Source organism: Triticum urartu, chromosome 5A (assembly GCF_056163025.1).
Source record: "Triticum urartu cultivar PI428250 chromosome 5A, HENAU_Tu73, whole genome shotgun sequence".
Taxonomy (NCBI): domain Eukaryota; kingdom Viridiplantae; phylum Streptophyta; class Magnoliopsida; order Poales; family Poaceae; genus Triticum; species Triticum urartu.
In genome coordinates, this window is record NC_141877.1 from 648,897,882 (window position 1) to 648,918,461 (window position 20,580).

At 49.5% G+C, this 20,580-nt stretch overlaps 2 protein-coding genes across 2 annotated transcripts; both read left to right on the plus strand.

The window, feature by feature from the left end:
* Nucleotides 1-9,612: 9,612 nt before the first annotated feature.
* Nucleotides 9,613-10,883, plus strand: LOC125532460 (uncharacterized). Its single transcript, XM_048696514.2, has one exon. It carries the CDS (start codon nt 9,613-9,615, stop codon nt 10,561-10,563), a length of 951 nt encoding a protein of 316 aa, XP_048552471.2. The 3' UTR covers nt 10,564-10,883.
* A 5,026-nt stretch (nt 10,884-15,909) lies between these two features.
* Nucleotides 15,910-19,425, plus strand: LOC147973762 (protein unc-13 homolog). The gene is made up of 3 exons (XM_087522232.1): nt 15,910-16,555; nt 16,652-17,971; nt 18,064-19,425. The coding sequence occupies exons 1-3, from the start codon at nt 15,983-15,985 to the stop codon at nt 19,261-19,263; spliced, it is 3,093 nt and encodes a 1,030-aa protein (XP_087378358.1). The 5' UTR covers nt 15,910-15,982; the 3' UTR covers nt 19,264-19,425.
* The last annotated feature ends 1,155 nt before the right edge of the window (nt 19,426-20,580 follow it).

Here is a 20,580-nt window from a genome sequence, read left to right on the forward strand (position 1 = left end):
CTGGTTGCCCGCTGATCCTCCCCGCCCCTGGAGCCCCTCGTTAGCCGCTTGGTCGCTCCCTCGTTGGCCACCTCCGCCCCTCCACTGCCAATCGTCGGCGTCGCCCTTCGTCGGCACCGTCCGCTGCTGCCGGCCCGCGTACGCGCCCCGCCCCCCTCCTTCCCCGTCGCCCAGCGACCTCCCCGCACCGGGCGGGTTCTGTCCCAGCGCCCGTCGCCTGTCGCCCGATCCGCTAGCGCTCACGCCCATTAGGCCCCCTAGGCCTATGACAGTGGGGCCCCACACCCCAGAACGTTTATTAAAAAAACGAATTAAAAGAATTAAGAATTAAAATTAAATAAATCATAATTAAAAATAATTAAATATTAATTTAATTAGTTAATTAATTAACTTAAATAATCTGGATTAGATTAACCTAATCATTTAGTTAAAGCTAACTAACCTTGTTTAATTATTATGAGACTGACAAGCGGGACCCACTAGTTAGTTTGACCAGTCAACAGTCAATGCTGACTGGGCTGTTGACTTTGACCGGCCCCATCAGTCACCCTCTACTGATTGGGCAGTTGACCAAGTCAACTGGGCCTACTGGTCAACCACCCAAGCCCATCTGTGGGTACACTTCTAAGTACCCATAGCAATTTAACATTTAATTTTCGACTTAAAAATAATTTAGGAAATGATTTAAAACTTTAAAATTAATATAAAATAAACCGTAGCTCGGATGGAAAAACTTTGTACATGAAAGTTGCTCAGAACGACAAGACGAACCCGGATACGCGATCCATTTGTCCGCCACGCATCCCTAACTTATCGAACTCGCAAATTTCCCCCTCCGGCTCCTCGACTTGAAAACACGAAACACCGGGGATACTTTCCCGGATGTTTTCCCCCTTCACCGGTATCACCTCATACCGCATTAGGGCACGCCTAGCATCACGCTTTGCTTTGTCATGCATTGTTATGCATCTGTTTCCATTGTATTTATTGTTTCTTCCCCCTCTTCTCTCTCTAGACACCGAGACCGACGTCGCCGCTACCCAGTACGACTACGGTGTTGACGACCCCTCTCTCTTGCCAGAGCAACCAGGCAAGCCCCCCCTTGATCACCAGATATCGCCTATTCTTCTCTACTGCTTGCATTAGAGTAGTGTAGCATGTTACTGCTTTCAGTTAATCCTATACTGCTGCATATCCTGTCCTTGCTACTACTGTTGTTACCTTTACCTGCTATCATACTACTTAGTATAGGATGCTAGTGTTCCATCAGTGGCCCTACACTCTTGTCCGTCTGCCATGCTATACTACTGGGCCGTGATCACTTCGGGAGGTGATCACGGGCATATACTATATACTTTACACTGTTACATTACTTGTGATACTGTTCGGAGATGGGGGCTGAAGGGGCAGGTGGCTCCATCCCGGTAGAGGTGGGCCTGGGTTCTCGACAGCCCCCGACTATTACTTTGTGGCGGAGCGACAGGGTAGGTTGAGACCACCTAGGAGAGAGGTGGGCCTGGCCCTGGTCGGCGTTCACAGATACTTAACACGCTTAACGAGATCTTGGTATTTGATCTGAGTCTGGCCATTTGGTCTATACGCACTAACCAACTACGCGGGAACAGTTATGGGCACTCGACATCGTGGTATCAGCCAAAGCACTTCATGACGTCAGCGACTGAGCGGCGCGTGCCGGATTGGACTGGAACGCCTGCTAGGCTAGGTCTGCTTTCGGCCACCCTCGCAACGTGTAGGTGTGCAATGGGCGATGGGCCCAGACCCCTGCGCCATAGGATTTAGATCGGCGTGCTGACCTCTCTGTTGTGCCTAGGTGGGGCTGCGACGTGTTGATCTTCCGCGGTCGGGCATGACCTCGAAAAGGGTGTCCGGCCAAATGGGATCAAGCGTGTTGGGTTATGTGGTGCACCCCTGCAGGGAAGTTAATCTATTCGAATAGCCGTGTCCCTCGGTAAAAGGACGACCCAGAGTTGTACCTTGACCTTATGACAACTAGAACCAGATACTTAATAAAATACACCCTTTCAAGTGCCAGATACAACCCGGTGATCGCTCTCTAACAGGGCGACGAGGAGGGGATCGCCGGGTAGGATTATGCTATGCGATGCTACTTGGAGGACTTCGGTCTACTCTCTTCTACATGCTGCAAGACGGAGGCTGCCAGAAGCGTAGTCTTCGACAGGATTAGCTATCCCCCTCTTATTCTGGCATTCTGCAGTTCAGTCCACTGATATGGCCCTTTACAGATATACCCATGCATAAGTAGTGTAGCTCCTTGCTTGCGAGTACTTTGGATGAGTACTCATGGTTGCCTTGTTCCCCCTTTTCCCCATTTCTCTACCCGATTGCTGCGACCAGATGATGGAGCCCAGGATCCAGACGCCACCTTTGACGATGACTCCTACTACACTGGAGGTGCCTACTACTACGTGCAGCCCGCTGACGACGACCAGGAGTAGTTAGGAGGATCCCAGGCAGGAGGCCTGCGCCTCTTTCGATCCGTATCCCAGTTTGTGCTAGCCATCTTATGGCAACTTGTTTAAGTTATGTCTATACTCAGATATTGTTGCTTCCGCTGACTCGTCTATGATCGAGCACTTGTATTTGAGCCCTCGAGGCCCCTGGCTTGTATTATGATGCTTGTATGACTTATTTATGTTTTAGAGTTGTGTTGTGATATCTTCCCGTGAGTCCCTGATCTTGATCGTACACATTTGCATGCATGATTAGTGTAAGATTGAATCGGGGGCGTCACAAGTTGGTATCAGAGCCGACTGCCTGTAGGAATCCCCATTCCATACTCCTTGGCCGAAGTTGAGTCTAGTCGATGAAAACTGTTTTACTAACATGGCTGTGCGGCCCATGGGCCCACGTCGCCATTGGGTGGTATTAGGATCTTTTATTCCTCATCTATGCTCTGGGATTCTGATCTCTCTTCTATTTGGGTTAAATGATTTTACTAAATCTGACTCTAGGTTCTCGTAACTACTTCCTCACGGAGAGCCCCTTATTACAATGATCGTCTGCTACACCAGAAGGTTCCGAAGATGCTATTCGTTATTTTCCCGAGACGCTTGTGCCGACTGCTTTTGCAAATTCCCTACCACTATTATCTGTATGGATAACTGAACACACTTGCCTACATTCAATCCCATTGATCTTGTTATTACAAGATGCCCCGAACTGCTCTCTGTTGTTCCGAGAATCCTTTGAGCTTACTGCCCTGCAGTTCTTGCCTAATGAATACCCCCCACGGATATTTTCTCGCACTTATCGAGTATCCGCTCATCCCCAGTTGTTCAGGTGTTTCACAAAAGTATTCGAAGTGCCATTCGACCTTACGAAAATCCTCAGGAGCCTTTTGCTCTTGAAGTCCTTGCTTACTTGCATTATGATTAATCCCATAAGTCTAGTAATCTTATTGACATCCTTTGTCATTATCATTATGAGTCCGTTGATTCAATATGTTGCGGTTGCTTACAATCCTCAACCGAATCATAGAATTCACCCTTCCGGCCCAGACATCATTTTAAACATGAGCTGGATCTCGACCAAACAAATTGTCATCGATTGTATCCCTAAGTCTATTCAGCTTATCCATCCCTAATCAGAGCATTGCTTCTGATCCCTTGTCCTGGAATTCATAATTCCTTTGCATTTAAGCTTTGAGTTAGTCAGTTGTTTCTATATTCCAATGCACTTGCATTCCTTCCTCCTTTGATAGAGTACCGATACTCACATCAGCTCCGTTGTAGACCACCGGACCTCTTGTTGGATTATTATCCGACAGTGTCCTTCATATTCAAATAACCTTGTGAGTCCTTCCACGGATATATAAAGCCTTGGGTAAATTGTATCCTTTGTTTTCTCAACCATGCTCTGCTCTCGAGCTGGTGGTATTTACTATTGAAGCTTGTGGTATATGTTTCCACGATGCCCCGATGGGTTGAACCTATGCCTTCCTTAATATGTGTGAACTCGAAAGTTTTCACGAGTCATACTCTTCTGGTATTTTGCCAGATAAAATTTCAATACTACAACTTCTTCAAAAATGAGAAGTGAATGAAAGGTTGTGCATTGGATAAGTGGGAGTCAACCTTCAACTTTGTGTTCATGCCCATGGACACGATGTACATCTTCTCATCGAAGCTTCTTTTGAAATTAATTATTCCCTTGGTATAAGTTCATCTTATATCTGGGATCTGGCCTTTTGCAATCGTGGTTCTGACCATGTTCTCCTTTAAATACCATTTTCGGTGCAAGTGTAAGCACTTGTCTTCTATAGAACAATACCCCAGTCCAACCTATACTTTGATCTATCGTCGAGTATTACCCCCTGGTATCTCGAGGTTATCATGGAACATCATATCTTCTTATGAGTTCTCCATCAAGTACTACATTCTCACTGATTCCAATTTTCCACGCGTTTTGGAGTTGTTTGTTACTCGAAACACCGATAACTGAATCGAGTTCGTTCTACGGTTCAACTACCCCTTGTAATCCTTAATACTTGCGAGTTGTACTCGCTGATGTCATTCCCAACCGATTGGCTACATCATCATCGTCATGTTAAAGCTTCAACTGTGCTACCGGGTCCTTCTTCCCGGAGCACAAATTTCGACAGTGAGCTAATCTTACAATCAATCTTCCTCGTCATATCGTTTGTCCTTGGACAGCAAGCTTGATTTCGAGTTTGTGTCGTACCCATGGTTCCAATAACTTTTTGCTTCATCATTCCGTTGACTTGTTGTCATCGTCGATCAGTTACATCTTCTCGAAACCTCTCGACAAATGTGTCGTGATCATCATCAACATTCTGAGGTCTTCCAAGATATCTATCGAATTCTTGATGAGAAATAGCATCCTTTGCCCTCGATGATTTGGGTTATCATCGACAACATTATTGCATTCCCTCCAACACAAAACTTGTTCCTGTTTTGTGTTATACCTTGAGTTCCTTGCTATCCAGTGTTTGTTCTTATTTACCTTGGAATATTACCTTCTTTTATGTCAAGTATGTCATGAGAATTTCACCACCTCTTATGAATTATTGGTGCAAGTGATGCTTCTCACCATCACCATTCTTTTCATGGCCCCCGTGTTCCAACCAGAATACCGACAAATGGTCTGTGATGTGTAAATTCTAAACTTCTAGCAACCCCATTGCTTTGAAGTTATTGGTCTATAGTTTCATTCTACGTCTATGGCTTATTGAATCATCACTCGAACATTGATCGTGCTACCTAGCCCATATTTCGGGTGCACATTTCAACCAATGTTTAACTGTGTATGTTTTCCTCGAGCATACATCATCAAGTCATTTGATCTAGCTAATGTTGTCTCCTTGTACACATAAGTGTGGAAATCCATCTTTTGAAACTCTCAATGAATTGTCGCTGAGTCAATCAGCCACCTCCTCATCCTCTCCTTGGTTTAATGATGAACTCTTGTTTCGGAACTCGCTTCCATAGTTCATTTCCCGAGAACCTTAAGATGTTGTATCACCAATTTGTGCCACACCTTTTCTTCCCAGACATCTTGAGTCTGAGGTATCCTAACACCGATCAGATCTGAATCTCGGTCAGATATGAGGGTTGGAACATTTTCCAAGAGTCATAACATTGGTCTTTATATCACCCGGTAAGGTGATGTCATGCCTAGCACACCTGACCAGAGGACCTAGTGTTATAGTTTCCTTCTTAACAAGGTTAACCATTTTTCCGTGAGGAAATTGAATGCCTTGTTTAATAAGTTTATCCTGATGGATCCGTTGTGTATCCAAAGTCTGACCTTTGCTTGAAAACCATGTCAATGCTATCTCGAAGCTTGTCACTGGTACTTCGATTTTTCAATAAGGGCATTTGAAGCACAAAGCTACATTTTCTTTATCAATTATCCAAACACCGTCGTATGAGTAATGGCATGGAATTTCTCTCCCTTTCCTAAAGGGTTTTCTATGTTACATCCCGTCATGGATATCATCCTCTACTTGCCTTGGGAAGGATATACCCCTGAAATATGTGTTTAAACACATTTTACTTTCCATTGTTCTATTTAATCTGATGATCAAATTTCCTTTACATTGGTTTGTTTAACATTCCGGTGATCTATATGATCTAAGCAGTAATATTCTTCTGCTTACGTGAACGCCTAGGTGTACAATCATGACGGTAAGACCCTGTTACTATTGTTGATGACATTCCGGTAACCACCGATGGACGAGAACTTTGCCTATTGGTCCGCCTCATTCCACGAGCAGGAAAATGGTTCTCTTTGTCCCTCGCCCTTTGTTGGGGATATAACTATTTGTGTAAGCCGTCCAGGAGGGGCCGGGTTACGCAAAGAGAGGCTCATCAGAAACCCAAGACCAAGGCATGAAGATGGCGGTTCACTAAAAGGCCTAAAGGCCCACAGGCGACTCCGAGGCCCGTAAAGATAAACCGCCATGATGGTATAACTTGTACTGTAAGGTAGAAGTAACTAGTCACCGAGCCGGACACTGTTTATGAGCCGGCCGGGACTCTGTAGGCCGCAGGGCGTCAACCCGTGTATATAAGGGGACGACCCGCCAGCGGCTTAGGGCAAGAAACAACTCATCGAGAACCGGGCATAGTGTATCTCGCTCCCTGGTCATCGAAACCTCAAGCAATACCAACCCAACTAGACGTAGGCCTTCCTTCACCGCAAGGGGCTGAACTAGTATAAACCTCTCGTGTCCTTTGTCCCGATTAACCCCTTTAAGCTTCCTAGTTGCGATGGCTCCACGAACAAGTCCTTGCAAGAGGACATCTGCCGTGACAATTCCACGACAGTTGGCGCCCACCGTGGGGCCAGCGCATGGTGGATTTGAGTTCTTGAAGGCAGCCTCGAAGGGCTCAAGGGATACGCAGTTGGCCGAATGACCAAGAGTCGTCGCGGCAAGATCTACATCGACGATGAAGGCTGGGGCCCCGACGCCGGCTCAATTGAGTACGGGTACCGGGTCCCCTTTGGCGGAATTCACGTCTTCATCGGCCGGATTGGTGAGCCGGGCCCTGAGCCGGACAACTTCACCGACCTCGTCGAGACGGCTCAGCGTGCGAGACCCATCCAAGCTCAGCCTGTCGTGAAGCGTGCCTTCGTGGGCTGCATCCACGAAGGGGAACTTTCTGAAGGATCTGAAGGTGGTGGTGAGACGGCCGTCCTCTCCGATGGTGAATCGTCCGCCGGCTCAACAGATTCGCTGTATCAAGTTCAAGAGGGCGCACTGGGAGGCTGTTCCGATGGCAGTACTATTCCGGACCCCTCTGAGTCGCCAAACTGGGCAGGTGTCTTCATGGCTGGTACTCAACCCGGTCAAAAGTCTACGGCATCAGCAGCGATAACGTCCGGGTTAGGAGCAGCCGGGGCAGGAGGCCTTGTGCGCTCACCGGCTCAGGTGCTGATGGATCTCATGGATAAACTCACGGCCCTGTTAACCGCTACGGTCATCCCTGCGAACCAATCTGAGCATGAGGCAGAGGTGGCACAGGTTCATGAGGAGATCGCCCAGGCCAAGGAAACCTTAGCAGCTGAAGATACTAGATTGGCCACAGAGCGGGCGGCTTTGGACGCACGGGCGCAGCAACTTCAGGCAGAGGCTTTTCAGCTCACGTTGAGCCCGAACGCATCTAATGAGGTAATGAGGAGGAGGCATCAGAAAACTCAGTCCTGTTTACCTCAGATTTATGATCCTCAAAATCTCTTTGCTACACCCGGAGCCGGCCCAAGTAACCCGCCATGTGCAAATCAGCTTATGACATCCGGAGCGGGGTGCCCGGTTCAGCCTCAGGTGACAACGCCTCTTCACGGGAGTATGGCACCACCCCGTTACGTGCCAATACCACTGGGTCACTTCTCCAACCCCATGGAGAACTTAATCGCAGCATCAACGCGTTTGGCGGCTCTCCCAGTGGACGGTGATGATCCGACGGCGGTGGAGACCCGGAGGATCAGGGAACTTGTCCAAACAGCTCTGGCTCAGCAAGAGACCTATTCCTACAGCCGGGACAGGATTCACTCAACTCCTCTGCCTTGGTTAGCTCCACCTCGTCGAAACCGGAGCCCAAGTTACAGTAGACACATGGAGTCAGAGGCCTTGTCAAGTAGCGCTCAGCGCCGGAACCAGCCCGGCGGGTATAACCCGGTTCAGGATCGGATACGTCAGGAGGACGAGCGGGCGGCTCAGTTAGCGGCTCAGCTAGCAGACCAAAAGGACTTACCGGCTTATCCAACGACTTCTGTTGAGGCGGGAGTTGCTACTAGAACCGGAGGTGTTCCTTGTCTGGTACCGGCTCTACATAATGTACGTCTGCCCAAGGATTTCAAGGGGCCTCGAAAGGTGCCGAATTATACGGCCGACTTATAGCCCGGGGCGTGGATTGAAAGTTATGATATGGCCATGGAGCTGCTAGAGGTTAGTGATGCAGTGATGGCTAAATACTTCACCATGATGTTGGACGGAACGGCCCGTTCTTGGTTAAAGGGCTTACCACCAAATTCTATTAGTTCATGGGCAGATCTAAAGGCTCGTTTCATCCAGAACTTTAAGGACACTTGCAAGCAGTCTATGTCGATCGTGGACTTGACAAATTGTAAGCAGAAGGAAGGCGAATCCATGACTCATTGGGTGCGCCGGGTCAAAGAGATAATACATTCGTCTGACAAGATGGATGCCGGCTCAGCAGTTCTCATGCTGGAGAAAAATTGCCGCTTTGAACCTCTGAGACAGAAGCTGGGGCGCCTTAAGCGTGATTGCAATGATATGGGGACGCTGATGGCGGCTTTAGTCAAGTATGCCGATTCTGATAGTACCAAGGATCCCGCGTCTGATGAGGAAAAGACAGGGAAGGGAAAGAAGAACGGTAATGAAAAGGGTCAGCAGCATAACCCGGCAAATCAAGGAGGCAATAAGCGTAAGGCGGACGATAACCCGGAATTTGTGGCTAATGCACAGGGTAACAGTCAGAAGCGCAAGGGGAAACCACCCCCTCGATCCGGCGGGTCAGGTCCATCTCTTGAACAGCTACTCAATGAGCCTTGTCCGAGGCATGGCACCCGGGAACGGCCAGCGACTCATTTATGGAAGGATTGTGCAATCATGAAAGCTTTTAAGAATTCCAATATGTCTGATGGCAATCAAGGCCCAGCGGCGGCTCAGGAGGTGGCGGCTTTCATGTCCCGGGCGACGGTTCAGGGTCCGGTTTTCAGGGAAACCAGGGTGGTTATAACCAACAGCAGTCCGGTCAAGGAGGTCAGCAGCAGCAGTCGGGTTATCAGAGCCATCCAAAACAGCTGAACAGCGGGCAGTATCACGTGTTCACCACAAGTTTGTGTAAACGTGATCTAAAACTTCATAAGAGGGCGATGAACTCTGTTGAACCGGCAGTCCCTCATTACTTACGGTGGTCGGAACAGCCCATTGTCTGGAGCAGAGAGGATCACCCTCCCCGGGTTGATAATCCAGGTCAACTGGCCCTGGTAGTGGCACCGCAGGTTGGTGGTTACAAATTTACTAAGATGCTCATGGATGGGGGTAGTAGCATCAACATCCTCTATTACGAGACCTTTCGGCGCATGGGCTTAACTGACAAGAACTTAAGGACTTCCGACAAGGAGCACGTTGATTCGTCAGTGGGACTGAGGGGAGGTGTAGGGGGTTTGCCGCATGTGCCTCTGGATCAAGAAGACAACTTTCAGTTTGATTCGTCGGTGGGACTAAGGGGAGGTGTAGGGGGTTTGCCGTATGTGCCTCTGTATCAAGAAGAAGAAGAAGAAGAAGAAGAAGAAGAAGAAGAAGAAGACAACTTTCAGTTTGATTCGTTGATAGCTAGTGGCGACAAGGAAAAGGAATCTGAAGGAGAGAAAGTGGTGGTGGTGGACAAGGTCAGCTCAGACATTGTGGATCTTCGTACCAACAACTTCGTAGCAGACGGTGTTATCACCAAGTACTTGAAACATTTATCTTCTACTAAGCTCAATAATGATGATGAAGTGTATCTTGCTGATGCAACGGTGTCTTCGGCGTATGCTCAAGATGCTTCAGCCATCAATGTCGAGTTACTACGACGCAGTCGCCTTGTGCTCTTGCCGGTTAACAACAACACCAATTTTGGGCGGGCAGACATGGGCACACATTGGTCTTTATTCCTTATTGATGCCATCAACGGGCCACCACCACAGTTCTACCACATGGATTCTCTGGATGGACTAAACCGTTCTGCTGCAGATCGTCTTGCTACAGCACTCGGTGCAGTCTTCCCTGATGCACCCGGTGTTGTGCAGGTGTCCACACCAAGACAAAAAAAATCGTATGATTGTGCAATATATGTCATGGCGTTGGCAAAAAGTATCATTACATGGTGGAAAAGCAGAACCGAGTCCACAAAGCATTGGATGCAAATGATACAGACAGACGTGACCGAAGAGAATGTCCATACCTTGAGACACGACTTTGCTGATCGACTAGAGCAGGATGAAAAAAATCAAAAGGTTGAGTGCAATAAGGAGGAGAAAGCCAAGGAGTGATGCCAGCCTACTTGTGCGCTGACTTGTAGGTTAGTCTTTTCTTCTATCCTCTCCTTCAGAAGCTTAATAAGACCATCATCTGTACATATTGCATGAGTCCGCTATGTGTCAACATTTTGTTTACAGCCCTTGTTTACTAATCTATCTCCCTCCCCATATGCATCTGGATTTGAGGCACTTCTGAAGCTAAGAAGAGTGATGGTAAAGGCCCATTTAGTATGGTTGTTTAATACAGCTGTCCATGTGTTTATAAGAATAACAAATCAAATTGTGTGGAATCTCCCTTTTTTATATATTCTAAGAGCCACGACAAGATCTATGTTTCCAAATTCGTCTAACAGTTGCCGGTGCACAGTACTCATGGGAGAAATTGCACATACTATAAGGACATTGGTGCCGAGGGTGCTGTTGTTGGATGGCAATATTGAGTCTTTCTGTACCATATTTTGTACTTGTGCTACATTATCTATGTTGTGCGCCCTTGAAATTGCACGTGCAGTCAAGATTTGACCTAAAGTTTACCATTCATTTACTGGATCAGGAACTCGTTTTTTTGGTGGATTGCGGCTAGGGGAGCTTATCTGGCAGCAAGGACTGAATGAGACTGGACTGGTCGTTTGGGCCATTGCATTTTTTGGCGACAAAGTCACTCCCATCATCTTAGAAAAGGTCTAGGGCAGTGCTTGGTGTTAGCCAGTTAGTTAGATTTTGCTTTCACTTGTTTGGCCGATGCTTGAGCGGTTGAGCCAGCCTGGGAGCACTTGGCCTATTTTAGTCGTTGTTTTCCTCTCGGTGTAAGAAGATTCATTCACATGCAGGGATCTCCTGCACGGTTCCAAAAACAAATTCAGGCTAGGTAAAATCCATACTGAACTGTAGCGCTTTGTGTGTTACACTGTTTGTCAAGCACTTGATTTTGCGTCAATCAATCAATCAGGTCTTGGTGAGTAGAATCAACGAAACACCTAAGAAGTCTTAACTATTAGTGGTAGTTTGATTGAGAAGGAAAACTGCATGCCCATGAAAGTGTTATGTAATTCCTGCTTGAGCGCTTTGATGCATGGATCTTATCTTGTTTATAATATATTCCCTGGCGAATGGTTTACTATTCGGTGGCAATTACATATGCAAGATAGAACATATTTATAACTCTGTTTTGTGCTGTGGCGTTAGTATGAAATTTATCCTTGTCCCAGTTAGAATAGTTTATCTGGTCTGGTCGATCCAGATGAAGGGATCAAGTGCTTCTGCAGCCTGCTGGGAAGCCTTACTTGGTCATGACCCCTACCTACAGATTCCATCTGGCATCTTCCTCTTGTTTGCAGTGTTATCTTTGTGAGGCTCTGGAGAGGTGGAGATGCTGAATTCCAGTTTGTATCATCATCAAAAAAGGGCACAAGCAAGATATGAAGCATGGGGAAGACAGCACTGATCAAGTGTAAAACACAAGAAAATACAGCAGAGGAAAAGAATGCTTCAGATGTTTCTTTCTTTCTATCATCATCAGAATGTGTGCTGCCTGCTGCTAGCCTGGACTTGATCAATGTTCTCTTCCCCATGTTCTACCATTAAGTCGCCTTCCTGCTTGTTTTGCTTACTTGGACTGGCTCGGAACCTTGGTGGTTTTGCTCCTGTGTGCTGTGGCAGAAGCACTTATGTACAGGGGGAGAAGCTAGCTAGCTGTGGTTTCTTAGTTGGACTATGATATTTGGCACATGTGTGCCATATAACCTCTACTTCCTTCACTCTAAATAGATGCATACATTAGCTTGATTCTTTCTCCTTTCACGTGCATTTCTTCTTCTAATTAGATACATACACTAGAGGATAAAAAAGATGATGTCATTCTAGATTCTCTTTATTCAAAAATTTAAAATGTTTTGTAGCTCAAACCGTCGGTCCAGTGTAAAAATGTTTTTACATAAAAGATTCGTCGCGACGAGATCTTCGAAACTAGATCCCATGTTGACATGTTCCGATGATTTTTTTAGCCAAAATTTACCATGCCTTTTATATGCAAGTTCCGTGCTATTTTCACATAAGTTATCGGAGGCATAAAATGGTTCACCGACACTGCAGTTCATATATTACCATGATGTATTCATATAAGTTATCGTGCATGTGGTTCTTATATTACCATGTTGTTTTTAGGCCTGCGGTTCGTATATTACCATGCTCTTTGGTCAATGTTATAGCGATGCTTGTACATGAGTTATCAGCCGCGGTTTATATATTACCATGATGTTTAACGGGGGGGGGGGGGGGGGGGTGTTTTTAACATTTTTTCCCGCTTGATCAAAGTTACTGTGGTGTTTGTATGTAGGTATGTGAGGCGTATGTAACCATTCTATTTACACAAAATTTACGGGGTATGTTTTCAACAATTTCTCCACCGAGTAAAATATTACCATGGTATTTGTAGGTAAGTTATCAGGTATGCGATGGGTATATTACCATGGCTATCTTTTCAAAAAAAAATCTCCAGACCGAATTTACCACGGTGTTTGTACCTAAATTATCAAGATTGTGGTGTGTAATTTACTATGCTATTTACATACAAAATCTACCAGTGTATTTTTCGACCACTTTTTACTACTCTTCCCCAAATCAAGATTATTACCGTGATATTTACACACAAATTTCCGGGGTATATTTTCAACAACTTCATCCACCCAAATCAAACTTATCATGGTGTTTGTGAGTAACTTATCAGGTCTGCAATGCGTACATTACCATGCTATCAAACAAAATTTACCAACGATATGTTTCCAACTACTTTTTCCGTGGGTCAAAGCTAGAGTACTGTTTTTGCGTAAGTTTTTGTATCTACAGTAAATACATTACCGTGCTATTTACCTAGAAGTTATTGGGGGTAATGTTCTTCAACGAAAAAAATTCAGGGTCAACAAGTTATCATGGTGTTTGAACAAGAGTTATCAGGTCTCCGGTGGGTAAATTATCATGTTATTACACATAAGTTACCGAGGGTTTACTTTTCAATAACTTCCTCCATCCGGGTCAAAGTTATCATGGTGTTTTTGCTTAAGTTTTCAAGTTTGTGGTGCGTATGTTACCACGATGTTTACACAAAATTTACCGAGGGTACGTTTCCAACAATTTTTTCCCCTAGATCAAAATTAACGCGATGTTTTTGTGTAAGTTATCATGTCTGCAGTGTGTATACTACCATGCTATTTGCATAGAAGTTACCAGGATTTGTCTTTAATAATGTTTTTCTGGGGTCAAATTTACCATGTGGTGTTTTTACGTAAATTATCAGGTATGTCGTGCATAAATTACCATAATATTTACACAGAAGTTATAAATGATATATTCTTGTAATATTTTATTTCGGGTTAAAGTTATCATGGTGTTTTATGCGCAAGTCGGTAGGTCTTAAAATGTAGTACAAGTGATCTACTAGAAAAGCCTCTGAAATGATGTAAAAGTATAAGAACAGAGAGACATATAACCTCATTTGTACTACTGAAATGATGTAATGTCAAGCGTCTGAAATAGCATGAGTTTTCATAACTTTTACATCATTAAGGTTTAGTATAGAATATGGGGATTTTTAGTAGTAAGTGTCAAAGTCTTTAGTAGTATAAACCTCAAGTTCAAAGGCTTTTAGTACTGTTTGAGGTTCTAAAACTTGTTCTTTAGTAGTGTATGAGGTTGAGAGATTCTTTAGCGTATGAGATTCAGTAGTAAAAGTTTTCAAACCTAATTTCAACAGTACAAATGAGGTTCTTTAGTAGTATACTAGTATAGTGTATGACTTTTCAGTAATTCATTTGTATTCTACTAATTAAAAGAATATCATACGACCAAGCGTCAAGTTCAGAGGTTCTTAGTATAGCATGAGCCAAGCGTCAAGTTTCAGTTTCAGAACAACTAGTTTAGACTGGACTGTCAACTTTCAGTTTTAGAACAACAAGTTCAGACTTAAAACGTATAGGAAGAAGAAGTGCTCTCGTCAGAAACCACATAGGCAGGTGAGTCGTATGCTTGATCAACGCACTAGGAGGAGTAACGATCAAGCATTAATAAGAGGTAAAAAGGATCTCTGCTATTTGGTGATGGTTTGATGAGGATGTGGAGTGGTCATGCCAGTTTTCAGTTAAGAAAATGTTGCTTTTCTTCACAAGTTTCAGATATAAGGCCACGAGACAGATAACCTCACCACCGTCCACTGCTTTCAGTACGAAGCGTGCTGCTCGAGCCGCCTGATAATTTTGGCTCGGCTGTGTCTCTCTCTGCCTCCCGGTGGAAAGCCCGTTTCCACGACGGCATGTGCGTGCGTGCATGAACGATTTCATCAGGAAAATAAGGCCATGAACAACGACGACCTGGGACGCGCGGAAGGCGGCGTCGTGCAACTACAGCGGGCGCGCCGGCCGCGCGTGGCGGAGGTCCAGATGCTGCATTGTTTCCCACTCCATCGCGCCGCCGTGGAGCATCAATCAGGAAGGTCACGCCGGAGGATCCCGTCCCGTCGCTGGCAGGACGAAGGAGGAGCGGGGCGACGGCTGTGTTGTCTTCAGGAGGAAGGAAAAGCAAGCCGACGGGCCTACTCTTCGGGAGGAAGAGTGGATAGTGGCCTCGTTTGTGGATGGAAGGAGGCCCGGGCGTCGGGGCAGTTGGGATGCAGTCGCACGAAAGATTGTGGTGGGCGTTCTGGGCGTTCGAGCAAAAACTTGTGCGTCGCGTGATCCAAATCGAACGGCACCTGATGCTTTAGGTCGTTTTTGCAATCTGCCACACGGTTGCCACATACATATTTCGTTCTTAGTTTGATGGAAATCATTTTTCTTTCTTTTTCTGTTGCTCCTCCATCCATGCATGCGTGCTCCAGTGATAGCTTCTTTTATACCAGTATGCTCCATCCACATATATATATCTTGTAAAAGAAGATAATGCAGAAGCAGCTGGCAATTGGAACTCTGGTCAATTACTGGATATAATTTCATTCAGCGAGTGTGCACTGTGCAGTGTCTATTAAAAGAAACTAATTATATATGCTCCAACCATTGAACATAAAAAAAATGAAACCATCGAGGCATAAGATAAAAGAAAAGCCAGAAATAAATTTAAAAACTGAGCACTCCCAGTCTGATCTGATCAAGACACTCTTTTCTAGGGATCTGGGCAAGACACTTGAGCGACAATCATATATGGTTGACTCATGTCATTAGTTAGCGCCTTCCTGCCATGTTGCACTTCCTAACACTGCCTTGCTGCCATGTTGCAACGAGCCGAGGATAACGGGGCATGGAAGCGTGGAGCGGCGGTTGCGGGGGGCGCCTCCGTCCTTCCCGCGCGCGTGGCCGTGGCCGTGGCCTCTCCCTCGCCTCCACCATTTCTGGGTCGCCCCCGCCTCTCCCTCGGCCCGAGACACCACGCGCTCGGCCGGACATCCATGCCCATGGGGCCGCGCCTCCTGCAGCACTACCGCTCCCGCTCCGCCTCCTACGCGCGCTCCCCGGACGCCGACGCCCTCCACGGCAGCCCCGGCCCCGGCACCGCGGCCGCCGCCGACGCCCTCGACTGCCCCTTCGGCCACCTCCATGGCCTCTCCCGCGCCGACGTCCGCGAGGCCGCCTACGAGGTCTTCTTCATGTCCTGCCGCGCCGGCGCCGGCGGCAGCGCCAAGGGCGCCGCGTGGGACGGCGGGGAAGGCGGGGACGCCTCGCCCAGGATCGGCGCGGGGCCCAGGGGCGGCACCGGGATGAACGTCGTCAACAGCCGGGTCAAGCGCGCGCTCGGGCTCAAGGCGCGCAGGGCCACGCAGCCGTCCACCGCCCTGCGCAGCGGCAGCTTGAACGCCTCGTCCGCGCCGGGGTCCCCCGGCCGCGCCGTGCGGGCGCCGGCCGGCTCGCCCAGGGCCAGGCGGCCCATGACCTCCGCCGAGATCATGCGGCAGCAGATGCGCGTCACGGAGCACGGCGACGCGCGCCTCCGAAAGACGCTCATGCGCACCCTCGTCGGACAGGTCCGTTCATGCACCGCCATTGACGCGCCGGTTTCGTGCAATGCATGTGTTCGATACTTCGATCAGATTTCATGTACGTTCTGAATGGAAATGCAGGTGGGAAGAAGAGCGGAGACGATCATCCTGCCGCTGGAGCTGCTGCGGCAGCTCAAGCTGCCCGACTTCGCCGACGGCGCCGAGCACCACCAGTGGCAACGCCGCCAGCTCAAGCTCCTCGAGGCGGGCCTCATCCTGCACAGCTCCATCCCGCTCGACCACCGCCACAGCGCCTCCGTGCTCCGGTTCCGCGAGGTCATGGAGGCAGCCGAGGCCCGCGCCATCGACACCGGCAAGGCCTCCGACGCCATGCGCGCCCTCTGCGACGCCGTGCTCGCGCTCGCCTGGCGCTCCGCCCCCGCCGGCGAGGCCTGCCACTGGGCCGACGGGTACCCTCTCAATGTGCTCCTCTACGTCTCCCTCCTCCAGGGCATCTTCGACCTTAGGGACGAGACCGTCGTGCTCGACGAGGTGGACGAGCTCCTGGAGCTCATGAGGAGGACGTGGGCGACGCTCGGCATCAACCGGATGCTGCACAACGTGTGCTTCGCTTGGGTCCTCTTCCAGCAGTACGTGACCACCGGGCAGGTCGAGCCGGACCTCGCCGGCGCGGCGCTCGCGGTGCTCGCGGAGGTGGCCGCTGACGCCGGCGCCAGGCAGGACAACCCACGTGACCCCGTGTACGCGCGGGTCTTCTCCACCGCTCTTGGCGCGATACGTGACTGGTCCGAGAAGCGCCTGCTTGACTACCACGAATGGTACGGGAATGGCGGCACCGGCACCTGCACCGCGGCGTTGGAGTGCGCTCTGTCTTTGGCGCTCGGCGCCGGCAAGATCATCGCCGAAAGTGTGCACGCGGATCACGAATGCGGCGGCGATCGCGTCGATTACTACATCCGTTGCTCGATGAGAAGCGCCTTCACAAAGGTCCTCGAGAGCGGGCTCGGGCAGGAGAACGTCATGGTCTCCGGCCACCAGCGCGACGTCGACGACACCAGCGGGATCCTGACGCAGCTCGCCAGGGACACGGAGGAGCTGGCGCAGTGGGAGCGCGAGTGCTTCAGCCGGGAGCTTAGGCGGTGGCACCCGTTCCCGGCGGCGGTGGCCGCGGCGACCCTGCACGGCTGCTACGGCGTGGTGCTGAAGCAGTACCTGGGCAAGGCCGTCTGCCTGACCGACGAGCTGGTGCGCGTGCTGCACGCGGCGGGCAGGCTCGAGAAGGCCCTAGTGCAGATGGTGGTGGACGACGACGGCGAGCCGGTGGTGCGGGAGGTGGTGCCCTACGACGTCGAGTCCGTCGTGGTCGGCTTCCTCCGGACGTGGGTCGAGGAGCGGCTCAGGGTCGCCAGGGAGTGCCTCCTCCGAGCCAAAGACACCGAGGTGAGCTTGCCTCCATTGATCACGCATGTTCATGCTCCATTCCTGCAAAGTGTCTCAAACTAACTCTGTCGTGGCATGGCATGGTCACGTAGAGCTGGACCGCGAGGTCCAAGAATGAGCCGTACGCGCAGTCGGCGGTGGACCTGATGAAGCTGGCCAAGGCCACCCTGGACGAGTTCTTTGCGATCCCGGTGAGCGCGAGGGACGGCATGCTGCAGGACCTCGCCGACGGCCTCGGCGCCGTCTTCCAGGACTACGTCTCCTTCCTCGCCTCCTGCGGCAACAAGCAGAGCTACCTCCCGCCGCTGCCGGCGCTGACGAGGTGCAACCAGGACTCGACGATCAAGCGGCTGTGGAAGAGGGCGGCGGTGGCGCCGTGCCGGGCGCCCCTGACGAGCGGGCGCGGCAACGCGTCGTACCACGGCGGAGGCCAGAGCGTGAGCGCGGCCGGCGGGCACAACCCACGGCCGTCCACCAGCCGCGGCACGCAGCGCCTCTACGTCCGGCTCAACACGATCCACTACATCCTCAGCCACATCCAGGCGCTGGACAAGTCGCTCTCCTTCTTCTCCGCGGGCGGGGGAGCATGCACCTCGCCGTCCACCACGAGCCGGCTCCTCGCCGCGCCGTGCTGCCACTTCGACCACGCGCGTACCGCGGCCCAGACGGCGATCGCCCACGTGGCCGAGGTGGCCGCGTACCGGCTCATCTTCTTCGACTCGCACCACTCGTTCTACGACGGCCTCTACGCGGGCGGCGTGGCCGACGCTCGCATCCGGCCGGCGCTCCGCACGCTGAAGCAGAACCTGTCGCTGCTCGTCTCCCTCCTCGTGGACCGCGCGCAGCCGGTGGCGGTGCGGGAGGTGATGAAGGCCTCGTTCCAGGCGTTCCTGATGGTGCTGCTGGCCGGCGGCAACCACCGGAGCTTCACGAGGGAGGACCACGGGATGGTGGAGGAGGACCTGCGGAGCCTGAAGCGGGCCTTCTGCACGCGCGGGGAGGGCCTGGTGGCGGAGGACGTGGTGGAGAGCGAGGCGGAGGTGGCCGAGGGCGTGGTCGCGCTCATGGGGCAGACGGCGGAGCGGATCGTGGAGGAGCTGAGCATCGCCACGACGACGACGACGGCGGCGGCGTGCGGCGGGTCGCCCCGGGCCGCTCTGCCGGTGCCGCTGACGACGAGGCGGTGGTGCCGGACGGACCCGGACACGATCCTCCGCGTGCTCTGCCACCGCGACGACGAGGCCGCCAGCCAGTTCCTGAAGCGCGCGTTCCAGCTCCCAAAGAGGAGGTGACAATAGGCTTTGCATGCACCACTATTTGCAGCCAGGTGCAGACTCTAATTTGTGTGGACAAGTGGATTATGTGTGTGTTGGAAGCAAATAATTGATCGCTTGAAGCGTTTGCAAATATAGTTCCCATTTTTCACTGCAGGGGAAGAGAAGTTTGCCTGATACTATCTGAAATTTTCTGCTCTTTCCTCTTGTATTGCAGATGCTAATGCATCATCTCAGATGTTAATAGGAATCCTAGGTCCATATTCATGTGAGCTACAGAGTTATATGCTTGCATGTATGCACTAGTGATGCTAATATTAAGCCTCCAATACAGACAGTGTTGTGAGGTTCCGCAGATAACTGAAGTTCAGAACATGAAAAGTAGGCAGGTACAGTTCAGAAAGGTGAAAACGAACTCAAATGCAGCAGTACATTCTACCTCTATTATTGACAGAAGGGTGACATAATACGTAGAACATCATATCGACAATGCCACAGAAAAAGAATACCATGCTATATAGAATGCTGAGATGTTTACAAACACATAAAAGAATAGAAAGCTCTCTCTCCCATGGAGCAATCTCTCACTCACTCACTCACACTGTATCTTCTTAATTCACAGCTCTTACTTTCTATCCCTCTGCACAGAAAAGCAACCATCCACCATTGTCACCCACTGTCGACGAAATACCGCCGGAGTGGAAGGAGGTGAAGATCCATCACAACCAAATCCAAAGGAGCACCATCGCAACCAGAGTCGCTTGTCGGTCGAAGAACACGTCCACCGCGAATGTGAAAAGACTAGCCTCGCTGATCCGACTAACCAGAGAGGAACATGAGCCATCGACCTTCCGGCGCTTCCCAGGAGAGCACCACTGAGATGGTGGGAGTCGAGGCAAATTTATTCGACGGAGTGACGCTGTCGCCGTCATCGAAGCCGTGAAAACTATTCTTATGTTTTTGTCCCTCAAGTTCCTCAAAAAAATAGACTTGTTTTTCAAGATTTTTTGGGTATATATTTTGTCCTTCAAGTCTCAAAACCGGATAAGTATGGTCCAAAACCTGATTTTTTAGCACATTGACTGGGGGTTGACTAGGTTTGACCAAGTTCGGCCGGGCTTGACCACGTTTGACCGATGAACAGTAAATTCCAAAAAATCTAAAATTTTGTGACAACCAACATGCTTGGGTGCGATTGGTGCATGTAAATGTTTGTGGTCAAATAACATCCGAGGAGCTCTAAAAAAACAAATTTTGGCTTTTTTAGCCAAAATTAGTTGTTGTTTTTGCCACGAGATCTTTGGATGTTTTTTCTTTTTTTTTTGCGAGGAGATC